Source organism: Salmo salar, chromosome ssa10 (genome assembly GCF_905237065.1).
Source record: "Salmo salar chromosome ssa10, Ssal_v3.1, whole genome shotgun sequence".
NCBI lineage: Eukaryota > Metazoa > Chordata > Actinopteri > Salmoniformes > Salmonidae > Salmo > Salmo salar.
In genome coordinates this window covers 3,646,544-3,666,365 of record NC_059451.1, presented here as the reverse complement: position 1 = coordinate 3,666,365, position 19,822 = coordinate 3,646,544, and the positions used below count along the sequence as shown (strand labels likewise).

At 44.3% G+C, this 19,822-nt stretch overlaps 1 protein-coding gene across 3 annotated transcripts in view; it reads right to left on the bottom strand.

Moving 5' to 3' along the window:
* Positions 1-19,822, bottom strand: part of LOC106613426 (nuclear receptor corepressor 1) — a 77,025-nt gene that overhangs the window by 10,582 nt on the left and 46,621 nt on the right. For all 3 annotated transcript variants that reach the window (XM_045687248.1, XM_045687249.1, XM_045687250.1), the window contains exon 4: positions 9,501-9,640. In XM_045687248.1, the coding sequence (XP_045543204.1) occupies positions 9,501-9,640 (140 nt within the window). The remainder of the gene's footprint in view (positions 1-9,500; positions 9,641-19,822) is intronic.

The window sequence follows — 19,822 nt, the reverse complement described above, 5'->3', positions numbered from 1 at the left end:
TAGATGGTGTTGGCCTTGGGGCAGTTACTGTAGCAGAGGGGTAGATGTTGGCCTTGGGGTAGTTACTGTAGCAGAGGGGTAGATGGATACAATAGATGGTGTTGGCCTTGGGGCAGTTACTGTAGCAGAGGGGTAGATGTTGGCCTTGGGGTAGTTACTGTAGCAGAGGGGTAGATGGATACAATAGATGGTGTTGGCCTTGGGGCAGTTACTGTAGCAGAGGGGTAGATGTTGGCCTTGGGGCAGTTACTGTAGCAGAGGGGTAGATGTTGGCCTTGGGGCAGTTACTGTAGCAGAGGGGTAGATGTTGGCCTTGGGGCAGTTACTGTAGCAGAGGGGTAGATGGATACAATAGATGGTGTTGGCCTTTGGGCAGTTACTGTAGCAGAGGGGTAGATGTTGGCCTTGGGGCAGTTACTGTAGCAGAGGGGTAGATGGATACAATAGATGGTGTTGGCCTTGGGGCAGTTACTGTAGTAGAGTGATAGAGGTTGTTGGCCTTGGGGCAGTTAGTGTAGCAGAGGGGTAGATGGATACTCTAGATGGTGTTGGCCTTGGGGCAGTTACTGTAGTAGAGGGGTAGATGTTGGCCTTGGGGCAGTTACTATAGTGGAGGGGTAGATGTTGGCCTTGGAGCAGTTATTGTAGTGGAGGGGTAGATGGATACTAAAGATCTTGGCCTTGGGGCAGTTACTGTAGTGGAGGGGTAGATGTTGGCCTTGGAGCAATTATTGTAGCAGAGGGGTAGATGTTGGCCTTGGGGCAGTTACTGTAGTGGAGGGGTAGATGTATACAATAGATGTTGGCCTTGGGGCAGTTACTGTAGTAGAGGGGTAGATGGATACTATAGATGGTGTTGGCCTTGGGGCAGTTACTGTAGCAGAGGGGTAGATGTTGGCCTTGGGGCAGTTACTGTAGCAGAGTGGTAGATGGATACTATAGATGGTGTTGGCCTTGGGGCAGTTACTGTAGCAGAGGGGTAGATGTTGGCATTGGGGCAGTTACTGTAGCAGAGGGGTATTGGCATTGGGGCAGTTACTGTAGCAGAGTGATAGAGGTTGTTGGCCTTGGGGCAGTTACTGTAGCAGAGGGGTAGATGTTGGCCTTGGGGCAGTTACTGTAGCAGAGGGGTAGATGTTGGCATTGGGGCAGTTACTGTAGTAGAGGGGTAGATGGATACTATAGATGGTGTTGGCCTTGGGGCAGTTACTGTAGCAGAGGGGTAGATGTTGGCCTTGGGGCAGTTACTGTAGCAGAAGGGTAGAGGTTGTTGACCTTGGTGCAGTTACTGTAGTGGAGGGGTAGATGGATACTATAGATGGTGTTGGCCTTGGGGCAGTTACTGTAGTGGAGGGGTAGATGGATACTATAGATGGTGTTGGCCTTGGGGAAGTTACTGTAGTAGAGGGGTAGATGGATACTATAGATGGTGTTGGCCTTGGGGCAGTTAGGGTTAGAGTAGGGTTAGAGGAGGACAGTATTACATGGTGAGGATGAGTAGGGTTAGAGGAGGACAGTATTACATGGTGAGGATGAGTAGGGTTAGAGGAGGACAGTATTACATGGTGAGGATGAGTAGGGTTAGAGGAGGACAGTATTACATGGTGAGGATGAGTAGGGTTAGAGGAGGACAGTATTACATGGTGAGGATGAGTAGGGTTAGAGGAGGACAGTATTACATGGTGAGGATGAGTAGGGTTAGAGGAGGACAGTATTACATGGTGAGGATGAGTAGGGTTAGAGGAGGACAGTATTACATGGTGAGGATGAGTAGGGTTAGAGGAGGACAGTATTACATGGTGAGGATGAGTAGGGTTAGAGGAGGACAGTATTACATGGTGAGGATGAGTAGGGTTAGAGGAGGACAGTATTACATGGTGAGGATGAGTAGGGTTAGAGGAGGACAGTATTACATGGTGAGGATGAGTAGGGTTAGAGGAGGACAGTATTACATGGTGAGGATGAGTAGGGTTAGAGAGAGGACAGTATTACATGGTGAGGATGAGTAGGGTTAGAGGAGGACAGTATTACATGGTGAGGATGAGTAGGGTTAGAGGGAGGACAGTATTACATGGTGAGGATGAGTAGGGTTAGAGTGAGGACAGTATTACATGGTGAGGATGAGTAGGGTTAGAGGAGGACAGTATTACATGGTGAGGATGAGTAGGGTTAGAGGAGGACAGTATTACATGGTGAGGATGAGTAGGGTTAGAGGAGGACAGTATTACATGGTGAGGATGAGTAGGGTTAGAGGAGGACAGTATTACATGGTGAGGATGAGTAGGGTTAGAGGAGGACAGTATTACATGGTGAGGATGAGTAGGGTTAGAGGAGGACAGTATTACATGGTGAGGATGAGTAGGGTTAGAGGAGGACAGTATTACATGGTGAGGATGAGTAGGGTTAGAGGAGGACAGTATTACATGGTGAGGATGAGTAGGGTTAGAGGAGGACAGTATTACATGGTGAGGATGAGTAGGGTTAGAGGTAGAGGACAGTATTACATGGTGAGGATGAGTAGGGTTAGAGGAGGACAGTATTACATGGTGAGGATGAGTAGGGTTAGAGGTAGAGGACAGTATTACATGGTGAGGATGAGTAGGGTTAGAGGAGGACAGTATTACATGGTGAGGATGAGTAGGGTTAGAGAGAGGACAGTATTACATGGTGAGGATGAGTAGGGTTAGAGGAGGACAGTATTACATGGTGAGGATGAGTAGGGTTAGAGGTAGAGGACAGTATTACATGGTGAGGATGAGTAGGGTTAGAGGAGGACAGTATTACATGGTGAGGATGAGTAGGGTTAGAGGAGGACAGTATTACATGGTGAGGATGAGTAGGGTTAGAGGAGGACAGTATTACATGGTGAGGATGAGTAGGGTTAGAGGAGGACAGTATTACATGGTGAGGATGAGTAGGGTTAGAGGAGGACAGTATTACATGGTGAGGATGAGTAGGGTTAGAGGAGGACAGTATTACATGGTGAGGATGAGTAGGGTTAGAGGAGGACAGTATTACATGGTGAGGATGAGTAGGGTTAAAGGAGGACAGTATTACATGGTGAGGATGAGTAGGGTTAGAGGAGGACAGTATTACATGGTGAGGATGAGTAGGGTTAGAGGGAGGACAGTATTACATGGTGAGGATGAGTAGGGTTAGAGGAGGACAGTATTACATGGTGAGGATGAGTAGGGTTAGAGGAGGACAGTATTACATGGTGAGGATGAGTAGGGTTAGAGGAGGACAGTATTACATGGTGAGGATGAGTAGGGTTAGAGGTAGAGGACAGTATTACATGGTGAGGATGAGTAGGGTTAGAGGAGGACAGTATTACATGGTGAGGATGAGTAGGGTTAGAGGTAGAGGACAGTATTACATGGTGAGGATGAGTAGGGTTAGAGGAGGACAGTATTACATGGTGAGGATGAGTAGGGTTAGAGGTAGAGGACAGTATTACATGGTGAGGATGAGTAGGGTTAGAGGAGGACAGTATTACATGGTGAGGATGAGTAGGGTTAGAGGTAGAGGACAGTATTACATGGTGAGGATGAGTAGGGTTAGAGGAGGACAGTATTACATGGTGAGGATGAGTAGGGTTAGAGGTAGAGGACAGTATTACATGGTGAGGATGAGTAGGGTTAGAGGAGGACAGTATTACATGGTGAGGATGAGTAGGGTTAGAGGAGGACAGTATTACATGGTGAGGATGAGTAGGGTTAGAGGAGGACAGTATTACATGGTGAGGATGAGTAGGGTTAGAGGTGAGGACAGTATTACATGGTGAGGATGAGTAGGGTTAGAGGAGGACAGTATTACATGGTGAGGATGAGTAGGGTTAGAGGAGGACAGTATTACATGGTGAGGATGAGTAGGGTTAGAGGAGGACAGTATTACATGGTGAGGATGAGTAGGGTTAGAGGTAGAGGACAGTATTACATGGTGAGGATGAGTAGGGTTAGAGGAGGACAGTATTACATGGTGAGGATGAGTAGGGTTAGAGGGAGGACAGTATTACATGGTGAGGATGAGTAGGGTTAGAGGAGGACAGTATTACATGGTGAGGATGAGTAGGGTTAGAGGGAGGACAGTATTACATGGTGAGGATGAGTAGGGTTAGAGGAGGACAGTATTACATGGTGAGGATGAGTAGGGTTAGAGGTAGAGGACAGTATTACATGGTGAGGATGAGTAGGGTTAGAGGAGGACAGTATTACATGGTGAGGATGAGTAGGGTTAGAGGAGAGGACAGTATTACATGGTGAGGATGAGTAGGGTTAGAGGAGGACAGTATTACATGGTGAGGATGAGTAGGGTTAGAGTAGAGGACAGTATTACATGGTGAGGATGAGTAGGGTTAGAGGAGGACAGTATTACATGGTGAGGATGAGTAGGGTTAGAGGTGAGGACAGTATTACATGGTGAGGATGAGTAGGGTTAGAGGAGGACAGTATTACATGGTGAGGATGAGTAGGGTTAGAGGTAGAGGACAGTATTACATGGTGAGGATGAGTAGGGTTAGAGGAGGACAGTATTACATGGTGAGGATGAGTAGGGTTAGAGGTAGAGGACAGTATTACATGGTGAGGATGAGTAGGGTTAGAGGAGGACAGTATTACATGGTGAGGATGAGTAGGGTTAGAGAGAGGACAGTATTACATGGTGAGGATGAGTAGGGTTAGAGGAGGACAGTATTACATGGTGAGGATGAGTAGGGTTAGAGGTAGAGGACAGTATTACATGGTGAGGATGAGTAGGGTTAGAGGAGGACAGTATTACATGGTGAGGATGAGTAGGGTTAGAGGTAGAGGACAGTATTACATGGTGAGGATGAGTAGGGTTAGAGGAGGACAGTATTACATGGTGAGGATGAGTAGGGTTAGAGAGAGGACAGTATTACATGGTGAGGATGAGTAGGGTTAGAGGAGGACAGTATTACATGGTGAGGATGAGTAGGGTTAGAGGTAGAGGACAGTATTACATGGTGAGGATGAGTAGGGTTAGAGGAGGACAGTATTACATGGTGAGGATGAGTAGGGTTAGAGGTGAGGACAGTATTACATGGTGAGGATGAGTAGGGTTAGAGGTAGAGGACAGTATTACATGGTGAGGATGAGTAGGGTTAGAGGAGGACAGTATTACATGGTGAGGATGAGTAGGGTTAGAGGTAGAGGACAGTATTACATGGTGAGGATGAGTAGGGTTAGAGGTAGAGGACAGTATTACATGGTGAGGATGAGTAGGGTTAGAGGAGGACAGTATTACATGGTGAGGATGAGTAGGGTTAGAGGAGGACAGTATTACATGGTGAGGATGAGTAGGGTTAGAGGTAGAGGACAGTATTACATGGTGAGGATGAGTAGGGTTAGAGGAGGACAGTATTACATGGTGAGGATGAGTAGGGTTAGAGGTAGAGGACAGTATTACATGGTGAGGATGAGTAGGGTTAGAGGAGGACAGTATTACATGGTGAGGATGAGTAGGGTTAGAGGAGAGGACAGTATTACATGGTGAGGATGAGTAGGGTTAGAGGAGGACAGTATTACATGGTGAGGATGAGTAGGGTTAGAGGGAGGACAGTATTACATGGTGAGGATGAGTAGGGTTAGAGGAGGACAGTATTACATGGTGAGGATGAGTAGGGTTAGAGGTAGAGGACAGTATTACATGGTGAGGATGAGTAGGGTTAGAGGGAGGACAGTATTACATGGTGAGGATGAGTAGGGTTAGAGGTAGAGGACAGTATTACATGGTGAGGATGAGTAGGGTTAGAGAGAGGACAGTATTACATGGTGAGGATGAGTAGGGTTAGAGGTGAGGACAGTATTACATGGTGAGGATGAGTAGGGTTAGAGGAGAGGACAGTATTACATGGTGAGGATGAGTAGGGTTAGAGGAGGACAGTATTACATGGTGAGGATGAGTAGGGTTAGAGGAGGACAGTATTACATGGTGAGGATGAGTAGGGTTAGAGGTAGAGGACAGTATTACATGGTGAGGATGAGTAGGGTTAGAGGAGGACAGTATTACATGGTGAGGATGAGTAGGGTTAGAGGGAGGACAGTATTACATGGTGAGGATGAGTAGGGTTAGAGGAGGACAGTATTACATGGTGAGGATGAGTAGGGTTAGAGGTAGAGGACAGTATTACATGGTGAGGATGAGTAGGGTTAGAGGAGGACAGTATTACATGGTGAGGATGAGTAGGGTTAGAGGTAGAGGACAGTATTACATGGTGAGGATGAGTAGGGTTAGAGGAGGACAGTATTACATGGTGAGGATGAGTAGGGTTAGAGGTAGAGGACAGTATTACATGGTGAGGATGAGTAGGGTTAGAGGAGGACAGTATTACATGGTGAGGATGAGTAGGGTTAGAGGTAGAGGACAGTATTACATGGTGAGGATGAGTAGGGTTAGAGGAGGACAGTATTACATGGTGAGGATGAGTAGGGTTAGAGGAGGACAGTATTACATGGTGAGGATGAGTAGGGTTAGAGGAGGACAGTATTACATGGTGAGGATGAGTAGGGTTAGAGGTAGAGGACAGTATTACATGGTGAGGATGAGTAGGGTTAGAGGAGGACAGTATTACATGGTGAGGATGAGTAGGGTTAGAGGTAGAGGACAGTATTACATGGTGAGGATGAGTAGGGTTAGAGGTAGAGGACAGTATTACATGGTGAGGATGAGTAGGGTTAGAGGTAGAGGACAGTATTACATGGTGAGGATGAGTAGGGTTAGAGGAGGACAGTATTACATGGTGAGGATGAGTAGGGTTAGAGGAGGACAGTATTACATGGTGAGGATGAGTAGGGTTAGAGGTAGAGGACAGTATTACATGGTGAGGATGAGTAGGGTTAGAGGAGAGGACAGTATTACATGGTGAGGATGAGTAGGGTTAGAGGAGAGGACAGTATTACATGGTGAGGATGAGTAGGGTTAGAGGAGGACAGTATTACATGGTGAGGATGAGTAGGGTTAGAGGTAGAGGACAGTATTACATGGTGAGGATGAGTAGGGTTAGAGGAGGACAGTATTACATGGTGAGGATGAGTAGGGTTAGAGGTAGAGGACAGTATTACATGGTGAGGATGAGTAGGGTTAGAGGAGGACAGTATTACATGGTGAGGATGAGTAGGGTTAGAGGTAGAGGACAGTATTACATGGTGAGGATGAGTAGGGTTAGAGGAGGACAGTATTACATGGTGAGGATGAGTAGGGTTAGAGGTAGAGGACAGTATTACATGGTGAGGATGAGTAGGGTTAGAGGAGAGGACAGTATTACATGGTGAGGATGAGTAGGGTTAGAGGTAGAGGACAGTATTACATGGTGAGGATGAGTAGGGTTAGAGGTAGAGGACAGTATTACATGGTGAGGATGAGTAGGGTTAGAGGAGAGGACAGTATTACATGGTGAGGATGAGTAGGGTTAGAGGTAGAGGACAGTATTACATGGTGAGGATGAGTAGGGTTAGAGGAGGACAGTATTACATGGTGAGGATGAGTAGGGTTAGAGGTAGAGGACAGTATTACATGGTGAGGATGAGTAGGGTTAGAGAGAGGACAGTATTACATGGTGAGGATGAGTAGGGTTAGAGGTAGAGGACAGTATTACATGGTGAGGATGAGTAGGGTTAGAGAGAGGACAGTATTACATGGTGAGGATGAGTAGGGTTAGAGGTGAGGACAGTATTACATGGTGAGGATGAGTAGGGTTAGAGGGAGGACAGTATTACATGGTGAGGATGAGTAGGGTTAGAGGAGGACAGTATTACATGGTGAGGATGAGTAGGGTTAGAGGAGGACAGTATTACATGGTGAGGATGAGTAGGGTTAGAGGTAGAGGACAGTATTACATGGTGAGGATGAGTAGGGTTAGAGGTAGAGGACAGTATTACATGGTGAGGATGAGTAGGGTTAGAGGTGAGGACAGTATTACATGGTGAGGATGAGTAGGGTTAGAGGTAGAGGACAGTATTACATGGTGAGGATGAGTAGGGTTAGAGGTAGAGGACAGTATTACATGGTGAGGATGAGTAGGGTTAGAGGTAGAGGACAGTATTACATGGTGAGGATGAGTAGGGTTAGAGGTAGAGGACAGTATTACATGGTGAGGATGAGTAGGGTTAGAGGAGGACAGTATTACATGGTGAGGATGAGTAGGGTTAGAGGTAGAGGACAGTATTACATGGTGAGGATGAGTAGGGTTAGAGGTAGAGGACAGTATTACATGGTGAGGATGAGTAGGGTTAGAGGGAGGACAGTATTACATGGTGAGGATGAGTAGGGTTAGAGGGAGGACAGTATTACATGGTGAGGATGAGTAGGGTTAGAGGTAGAGGACAGTATTACATGGTGAGGATGAGTAGGGTTAGAGGTAGAGGACAGTATTACATGGTGAGGATGAGTAGGGTTAGAGGTAGAGGACAGTATTACATGGTGAGGATGAGTAGGGTTAGAGGAGGACAGTATTACATGGTGAGGATGAGTAGGGTTAGAGGTAGAGGACAGTATTACATGGTGAGGATGAGTAGGGTTAGAGGAGAGGACAGTATTACATGGTGAGGATGAGTAGGGTTAGAGGTAGAAGACAGTATTACATGGTGAGGATGAGTAGGGTTAGAGGAGGACAGTATTACATGGTGAGGATGAGTAGGGTTAGAGGGAGGACAGTATTACATGGTGAGGATGAGTAGGGTTAGAGGAGGACAGTATTACATGGTGAGGATGAGTAGGGTTAGAGGAGGACAGTATTACATGGTGAGGATGAGTAGGGTTAGAGGAGGACAGTATTACATGGTGAGGATGAGTAGGGTTAGAGGAGGACAGTATTACATGGTGAGGATGAGTAGGGTTAGAGGAGGACAGTATTACATGGTGAGGATGAGTAGGGTTAGAGGAGGACAGTATTACATGGTGAGGATGAGTAGGGTTAAAGGAGGACAGTATTACATGGTGAGGATGAGTAGGGTTAGAGGAGGACAGTATTACATGGTGAGGATGAGTAGGGTTAGAGGAGGACAGTATTACATGGTGAGGATGAGTAGGGTTAGAGGAGGACAGTATTACATGGTGAGGATGAGTAGGGTTAGAGGAGGACAGTATTACATGGTGAGGATGAGTAGGGTTAGAGGAGGACAGTATTACATGGTGAGGATGAGTAGGGTTAGAGGAGGACAGTATTACATGGTGAGGATGAGTAGGGTTAGAGGAGGACAGTATTACATGGTGAGGATGAGTAGGGTTAAAGGAGGACAGTATTACATGGTGAGGATGAGTAGGGTTAGAGGAGGACAGTATTACATGGTGAGGATGAGTAGTGGTAGAGGAGGACAGTATTACATGGTGAGGATGAGTAGGGTTAGAGGAGGACAGTATTACATGGTGAGGATGAGTAGTGGTAGAGGAGGACAGTATTACATGGTGAGGATGAGTAGGGTTAGAGGAGGACAGTATTACATGGTGAGAATGAGAGGATAGTACCCCCTTTAACCCTAACCCACCTGTCCTGTGTCCAATCCTCCAGGGAAGGTATTCAGGGCTGGTGAAGGTGCAGACGCTCACTCTGCTGTGGACGGCCTCCTTCAGTTTGCAGCTGGAGTCTTCTGTGGTGGACGAGGCTGCTGTTGCTGGCTTTGATACCCTGGACGTAAAATATTTGTACAGGAACAGGGTTAGGTCCTACAAATGAAGTGTCTACCAAGGGTTAGGGCCCTAGACATGAGACACTATATTAGTACTAAGACACCTCCTACCCCAGCCAATAGTGTATTAGTACTAAGAAAACTTCTACCCTAAGACAACACACAACACCTACCCTAAGCCAATAGGTACATCATACCCTAACCTAACATCTAAAATGGCGGAGGAAGAAATGGCAGCAGTTTTACTGGCGCCCAGCCAATTGTGCTATTGTGGGAGTTTTTTGCGTTATTTGTAACTTATTTTGTACAGTCGTGGCCAAAAGTTTTGAGAATGACCCAAATATTTATTTTCACAAAGTCTGCTGCCTCAGTTTGTATGATGGTAATTTGCATAACTCCAGAATGTTATGACGAGTGATCAGATGAATTGCAATTAATTGGAAAGTCCCTCTTTGCCATGCAAATTAACTGAATCCCCCCAAAACATTTCCACTGCATTTCAGCCCTGCCACAAAAGGACCAGCTGACATGTCAGTGATTCTCTCGTTAACACAGGTGTGAGTGTTGACAAGGACAAGGCTGGTGATCACTCTGTCATGCTGATTGAGTTCGAATAACAGACTGGAAGCTTCAAAAGGAGGGTGGTGCTTGGAATCATTGTTCTTCCTCTGTCAACCATGGTTACCTGCAAGGAAATACGAGCCGTCATCATTGTGTTGCACAAAAAGGGCTTCACAGGCAAGGATATTGCTGCCAGTAAGATTGCACCTAAATCAACCATTTATCGGATCATCAAGAACTTCAAGGAGAGCGGTTCAATTGTTGTGAAGAAGGCTTCAGGGTGCCCAAGAAAGTCCAGCAAGCGCCAGGACCGTCTCCTAAAGTTGATTCAGCTGCGGGATCGGGGCACCTCCAGTACAGAGCTTGCTCAGGAATGGCAGCAGGCAGGTGTGAGTGCATCTGCACGCACAGTGAGGAGAAGACTTTGGAGGATGGCCTGGTGTCAAGAAGGGCAGCAAAGAAGCCACTTCTCTCCAGGAAAAACATCAGGGACAGACTGATATTCTGCAAAAGGTACAGGGATTGGACTGCTGAGGACTGGGGTAAAGTAATTTTCTCTGATGAATCCCCTTTCCGATTGTTTGGGGCATCCAGAAAAAAGCTTGTCCGGAGAAGACAAGGTGAGCGCTACCATCAATCCTGTGTCATGCCAACAGTAAAGCATCCTGAGACCATTCATGTGTGGGGTTGCTTCTCAGCCAAGGGAGTGGGCTCACTCACAATTTTGCCTAATAACACAGCCATGAATAAAGAATGGTACCAACATATCCTCCGAGAGCAACTTCTCCCAACCATCCAGGAACAGTTTGGTGACGAACAATGCCTTTTCCAGCATGATGGAGCACCTTGCCATAAGGCAAAAGTGATAACTAAGTGGCTCGGGGAACAAAATATCAATATTTTGGATCCAGGGCCAGGATATTCCCCAGACCTTAATCCCATTGAGAACTTGTGGTCAATCCTCAAGAGGCGGGTGGACAAACAAAAACCCACAAATTCTGACAAACTCCAAGCATTGATTATGCAAGAATGGGCTGCCATCAGTCAGGATGTGGCCCAGAAGTTAATTGACAGCATGCCAGGGCGGATTGCAGAGGTCTTGAAAAAGAAGGCTCAACACTGCAAATATTGACTCTTTGCATCAACTTCATGTAATTGTCAATAAAAGCCTTTGACTCTTATGAAATGCTTGTAATTATACTTCAGTATTCCATAGTAACATCTGACAAAAATATCTAAAGACACTGAAGCAGCAAACTTTGTGAAAATGTATATTTATGTCATTCTCAAAACTTTTGACCACGACTGTACATAATGTTTCTGTCACCGTATCTTACAGAAAAAAAGAGCTTCTGGATATCAGGACAGCGATCACTCACCTCGGATTAGACAAAGATCTTTTCTTCAACAAGCAGGATGCACAGGACATTCTCCAAACACCCGACAAGGCCAAAATCCCAGTTATTGGAAAGAGGAAGAGACACAGGAACAGAGGACACAGAGCGGGGTGCCTCGTAAGGATCCGCAGAAGGCGAGTGGGAAAGTTGCCGTTACCATCAACATTACTCACCAACATGCAATCATTGGACAATAAATTACGAATATCCTACCAACGGGACGTCAACTGTAACCTCTTATGTTTCACGGAATCGTGGCTGAATTATGACATGGATATTCAGCTTGCGGGATATACGCTGCACCAGCTAGATAGAACAGCACACTCCGGTAAGACAAGGGGGGGCGATCTGTGCATATTTGTAAACAACAGCTGGTGCACGAAATCTAAGGAAGTCTCTACTTCAGGCGAGCAAAATCTAGAGTATCTTATGATAAACTGCAGACCACACTATTTGCCAAGAGAGTTTTCATCTATACTTTTCGTGGCTTTTTATTTACCACCACAGACGGATGCTGGCACTAAGACCGCACTCAGTCAGCTGTATAAGGAAACAGGAAACCGCTCACCCAAAGGCATGCATGAGAGCATCAGCTGTTCCAGATGACTGTGTGATCACGCTCTCCGTAGCCGACGTGAGTAAGACCTTTAACAGGTCAACATTCACAAGTCTGCGGGGCCAGACGGATTACCAGGATGTGTGCTCCGGGCATGTGCTGACCAACTGGCAGGTGTCTTCACTGACATTTTCAACATGTCCCTGATTGAGTCTGTAATACCAACATGCTTCAAGCAGACCACCATAGTCCCTGTGCCCAAGAACACGAAGGTAACCTGCCTAAATGACTACAGACCTGTAGCACTCACTTCCATAGTCATGAAGTGCTTTGAAAGGCTGGTCATGGCTCACATCAACACCATTATCCCAGAAACCCTAGACCCACTCCAATTTGCATACCACCCGCAGATGATGCAATCTCTATTGCACTCCACACTGCCCTTTACCACCTGGACTAAAGGAACACTTACATGAGAATGCTTTTTATTGACTACAGCTCAGCGTTCAACACCATAGTACCCTCAAAGCACATCACTAAGCTAAGGATCCTGGGACCAAACACCTCCCTCTGCAACTGGATCCTGGACTTCCTGACGGGCCGCCCCCAGGTGGTAAGGGTAGGTAACTACAAATCTGCCACGATGATCCTCAACACTGGAGCCCCTCAGGGGTGCGTTCTCAGTCCCCTCCTGTACTCCCTGTTCACCCGCGTGGCTAGTGTGGTGCCAGGACCACGACCTCTCCCTCAACGTGATCAAGACAAAGGAGATGATTGTGGACTACAGGAAAAAGAGGACCGAGCACGCCCCCATTCTCATCGCCGGGGTTGTAGTGGAGCAGGTTGAGAGCTTCAACTTCCTTGGTGTCCACATCACCAACAAACTAGAATGGTCCAAACACACCAAGACAGTCATGAAGAGGGCACGACAAAGCCTATTCCCCCTCAGGAAATGAAAAAGACTTGGCATGCGTCCTCAGATCCTCAAAAGGTTCTACAGCTGCAACATCGAGAGCATCCTGACTGGTTGCATCACTGCCTAGTATGGCAACTGCTCGGCCTCCGACTGCAAGGCACTACAGAGGGTAGTGCGTACGGCCCAGTACAACACTGGGGCTAAGCTGCCTGCCATCCAGGACTTCTACACCAGGCAGTGTCAGAGGAAGTCCCTAAAAATTGTCAAAGACCCCAGCCACCCCAGTTATAGACTGTTCTCTCTACTACCGCATGGCAAGCGGTACCAGAGCACCAAGTCTAGGTCCAAAAGGATTCTCAACAGTTTTTACTACCAAGCCATAAGACTCCTGAACAGGTAATCAAATGCCTACCCAACCCCTCTTTTACGCTGCTGCTACTCCGTGTATTATATATACATAGTCACTAACAAAACATTCATGTACATACTACCTCAATTAGCCCGACTAACCGGTGCCCCCGCACTTTGGCTACCTGGACTATCTGCATTGTGTCCCGCCACCCGCCACCCCCTCTTTTACACTGCTGATACTCTCTGTTTACCATATATGCATAGTCATTTTTACCATGTCTACATGTACATACTACCTCAATCAGCCCGACTAACCGGTTGCACGTATATAGCCTCACTACTGTATATAGCCTCGCTATTGTTATAGCCTCACTACTGAATATAGCCTCGCTATTGATATAGCCTCACTACTGTATATAGCCTCACTACTGTATATAGCCTCACTACTGTATATAGCCTCACTACTGTATATAGCCTCACTACTGTTATTTTTTACTGTTTTTATTTCTTTACTTATCTATTGTTCACCTAATATCTTTTTTTTTTTCAACTTAAATTGCGCTGTTGGTTAGAGCCTGTAAGTAAGCATTTCACTGTAAGGTCAAAGACACCAGCCCATCTGTTGTATTCAGCGCACGTGACAAAAAAACGTTGATTTGGAATAGTTTATTACTAAGACGCCTCCTAGAATAACCCAATAGTTTATTATGACTAAGACACCTCCTACACTAACCCAATAGTTTATTAGGACTAAGACACCTCCTACACTAACCCAATAGTTTATTAGGACTAAGACACCTCCTACACTAACCCAATAGTTTATTAGGACTAAGACACCTCCCAACCTAATAGTTTATTAGGACTAAGACACCTCCTAACCCAATAGTTTATTAGGACTAAGACACCTCCTACACTAACCTAATAGTTTATTAGGACTAAGACACCTCCCAACCCAATAGTTTATTAGGACTAAGACACCTCCTACACTAACCCAATAGTTTATTAGGACTAAGACACCTCCTACACTAACCCAATAGTTAATTAGGACTAAGACACCTCCTAACCCAATAGCTTATTAGGACTAAGACACCTCCTAACCCAATAGTTTATTAGGACTAAAACACCTCGCAACACAATAGCTTATTAGGACTAAGACACCTCCAACATTAACCCAATAGTTTATTAGGACTAAGACACCTCCTACACTAACCCAACAGTTTATTAGGACTAAGACACCTCCTACACTAACCCAATAGTTTATTAGGACTAAGACACCTCCTACACTAACCCAATAGTATATTAGGACTAAGACACCTCCTACACTAACCCAATAGTTTATAAGGACTAAGACACCTCCCAACCCAATAGTTTATTAGGACTAAGACACCTCCTACACTAACCCAATAGTTTATTAGGACTAAGACACCTCCTACACTAACCCAATAGTTTATTAGGACTAAGACACCTCCTACACTAACCCAATAGTTTATTAGGACTAAGACACCTCCTAACCCAATAGTTTATTAGGACTAAGACACCTCCTACACTAACCCAATAGTTTATTAGGACTAAGACACCTCCTAACCCAATAGTTAATTAGGACTAAGACACCTCCTAACCCAATAGTTAATTAGGACTAAGACACCTCATAACCCAATAGTTTATTAGGACTAAGACACCTCCCTAACCCAATAGTTTATTAGGACTAAGACACCTCCCAAGCCAATAGTTTATTAGGACTAAGACACCTCCTACACAACCCAATAGTTTATTAGGACTAAGACACCTCCTACACTAACCCAATAGTTAATTAGGACTAAGACACCTCACAACCCAATAGTTTATTAGGACTAAGACACCTCCTACACTAACCCAATAGTTTATTAGGACTAAGACACCTCCTACCAAGCCAATAGTTTATTAGGACTAAGACACCTCCCTAACCCAATAGTTTATTAGGACTAAGACACCTCCTACACTAACCCAATAGTTTATTAGGACTAAGACACCTCCCAACCCAATAGTTTATTAGGACTAAGACACCTCCTAACCCAATAGTTAATTAGGACTAAGACACCTCCTAACCCAATAGTTAATTAGGACTAAGACACCTCATAACCCAATAGTTTATTAGGACTAAGACACCTCCTAACCCAATAGTTTATTAGGACTAAGACACCTCCCAAGCCAATAGTTTATTAGGACTAAGACACCTCCCAACCCAATAGTTTATTAGGACTAAGACACCTCCTACACTAACCCAATAGTTTATTAGGACTAAGACACCTCCCAATCCAATAGTTTATTAGGACTAAGACACCTCCTACACTAACCCAACAGTTTATTAGGACTAAGACACCTCCTACACTAACCCAATAGTTTATTAGGACTAAGACACCTCCCAACCCAATAGTTTATTAGGACTAAGACACCTCCTAACCCAATAGTTTATTAGGACTAAGACACCTCCTACACTAACCCAATAGTTTATAAAGACTAAGACACCTCCTACAATAACCCAATAGTTTATTAGTACTAAGACACCTCCTAACCCAATAGTTTATTAGGACTAAGACACCTCCTAACCCAATAGTTTATTAGGACTAAGACACCTCCTAACCCAATAGTGTATTAGGACTAAGACACCTCCTAACCCAATAGTTTATTAGGACTAAGACACCTCCTAACCCAATAGTTAATTAGGACTAAGACACCTCCTAACCCAATAGTTTATTAGGACTAAGACACCTCCTAACCCAATAGTTTATTAGGACTAAGACACCTCCCAACCCAATAGTTTATTAGGACTAAGACACCTCCTACACTAACCCAATAGTTTATTAGGACTAAGACACCTCCTAACCCAATAGTTAATTAGGACTAAGACACCTCATAACCCAATAGTTTATTAGGACTAAGACACCTCCTAACCCAATAGTTTATTAGGACTAAGACACCTCCCAAGCCAATAGTTTATTAGGACTAAGACACCCCCCAACCCAATAGTTTATTAGGACTAAGACACCTCCTACACTAACCCAATAGTTTATTAGGACTAAGACACCTCCCAACCCAATAGTTTATTAGGACTAAGACACCTCCCAACCCAATAGTTTATTAGGACTAAGACACCTCCTACACTAACCCAATAGTTAATTAGGACTAAGACACCTCCTAACCCAATAGTTTATTAGGACTAAGACACCTCCTAACCCAATAGTTTATTAGGACTAAAACACCTCGCAACCCAATAGCTTATTAGGACTAAGACACCTCCTACATTAACCCAATAGTTTATTAGGACTAAGACACCTCCTACACTAACCCAATAGTTTATTAGGACTAAGACACCTCCTACACTAACCCAATAGTTTATTAGGACTAAGACACCTCCTACACTAACCCAATAGTATATTAGGACTAAGACACCTCCTACACTAACACAATAGTTTATAAGGACTAAGACACCTCCCAACCCAATAGTTTATTAGGACTAAGACACCTCCTACACTAACCCAATAGTTTATTAGGACTAAGACACCTCCTACACTAACCCAATAGTTTATTAGGACTAAGACACCTCCCAACCCAATAGTTTATTAGGACTAAGACACCTCCTACACTAACCCAATAGTTTATAAAGACTAAGACACCTGCTAACCCAATAGTTTATTTGGACTAAGACACCTCCCAACCCAATAGTTTATTAGGACTAAGACACCTCCTACACTAACCCAATAGTTTATTAGGACTAAGACACCTCCTACACTAACCCAATAGTTTATTAGGACTAAGACACCTCCCAACCCAATAGTTTATTAGGACTAAGACACCTCCTACACTAACCCAATAGTTTATTAGGACTAAGACACCTCCTACACTAACCAAGAGTTTATTAGGACTAAGACACCTCCTACACTAACCCAATAGTTTATTAAGACTAAGACACCTGCTAACCCAATAGTTTATTTGGACTAAGACACCTCCCAACCCAATAGTTTATTAGGACTAAGACACCTCCTAACCCAATAGTTTATTAGGACTAAGACACCTCCTACACTAACCCAATAGTTTATTAGGACTAAGACACCTTCTACACGAACCCAATAGTTTATTAGGACTAAGACACCTCCCAACCCAATAGTTTATTAGGACTAAGACACCTCCTACACTAACCCAATAGTTTATTAGGACTAAGACACCTCCTACACTAACCCAATAGTTAATTAGGACTAAGACACCTCCTAACCCAATAGCTTATTAGGACTAAGACACCTCCTAACCCAATAGTTTATTAGGACTAAGACACCTCGCAACACAATAGCTTATTAGGACTAAGACACCTCCAACACTAACCCAATAGTTTATTAGGACTAAGACACCTCCTACACTAACCCAACAGTTTATTAGGACTAAGACACCTCCTACACTAACCCAATAGTTTATTAGGACTAAGACACCTCCTACACTAACCCAATAGTATATTAGGACTAAGACACCTCCTACACTAACCCAATAGTTTATAAGGACTAAGACACCTCCCAACCCAATAGTTTATTAGGACTAAGACACCTCCTACACTAACCCAATAGTTTATTAGGACTAAGACACCTCCTACACTAACCCAATAGTTTATTAGGACTAAGACACCTCCTACACTAACCCAATAGTTTATTAGGACTAAGACACCTCCTAACCCAATAGTTTATTAGGACTAAGACACCTCCTACACTAACCCAATAGTTTATTAGGACTAAGACACCTCCTAACCCAATAGTTAATTAGGACTAAGACACCTCCTAACCCAATAGTTAATTAGGACTAAGACACCTCCTAACCCAATAGTTTATTAGGACTAAGACACCTCCCAAGCCAATAGTTTATTAGGACTAAGACACCTCCCAACCCAATAGTTTATTAGGACTAAGACACCTCCTACACTAACCCAATAGTTTATTAGGACTAAGACACCTCCCAACCCAATAGTTTATTAGGACTAAGACACCTCCTACACTAACCCAACAGTTTATTAGGACTAAGACACCTCCTACACTAACCCAATAGTTTATTAGGACTAAGACACCTCCCAACCCAATAGTTTATTAGGACTAAGACACCTCCTAACCCAATAGTTTATTAGGACTAAGACACCTCCTACACTAACCCAATAGTTTATAAGGACTAAGACACCTCCTACAATAACCCAATAGTTTATTAGGACTAAGACACCTCCTAACCCAATAGTTTATTAGGACTAAGACACCTCCACCTAACCCAATAGTTTATTAGGACTAAGACACCTCCTAACCCAATAGTGTATTAGGACTAAGACACCTCTCTAACCCAATAGTTTATTAGGACTAAGACACCTCCTAACCCAATAGTTAATTAGGGCTAAGACACCTCTCTAACCCAATAGTTTATTAGGACTAAGACACCTCCTAACCCAATAGTTTATTAGGACTAAGACACCTCCCAACCCAATAGTTTATTAGGACTAAGACACCTCCTACACTAACCCAATAGTGTATTAGGACTAAGACACCTCCTAACCCAATAGTTTATTAGGACTAAGACACCTCTACACCAACCCAATAGTTTATTAGGACTAAGACACCTCCTAACCCAATAGTTTATTAGGACTAAGACACCTCCCAACCCAATAGTTTATTAGGACTAAGACACCCCCCAACCCAATAGTTTATTAGGACTAAGACACCTCCTACACTAACCCAATAGTTTATTAGGACTAAGACACCTCCTAACCCAATAGTTTATTAGGACTAAGACACCTCCTAACCCAATAGTTTATTAGGACTAAAACACCTCGCAACCCAATAGCTTATTAGGACTAAGACACCTCCTACATTAACCCAATAGTTTATTAGGACTAAGACACCTCCTACACTAACCCAATAGTTTATTAGGACTAAGACACCTCCTACACTAACCCAATAGTTTATTAGGACTAAGACACCTCCTACACTAACCCAATAGTATATTAGGACTAAGACACCTCCTACACTAACACAATAGTTTATAAGGACTAAGACACCTCCCAACCCAATAGTTTATTAGGACTAAGACACCTCCTACACTAACCCAATAGTTTATTAGGACTAAGACACCTCATACACTAACCCAATAGTTTATTAGGACTAAGACACCTCCCAACCCAATAGTTTATTAGGACTAAGACACCTCCTACACTAACCCAATAGTTTATAAAGACTAAGACACCTGCTAACCCAATAGTTTATTTGGACTAAGACACCTCCCAACCCAATAGTTTATTAGGACTAAGACACCTCCTACACTAACCCAATAGTTTATTAGGACTAAGACACCTCCTACACTAACCCAATAGTTTATTAGGACTAAGACACCTCCCAACCCAATA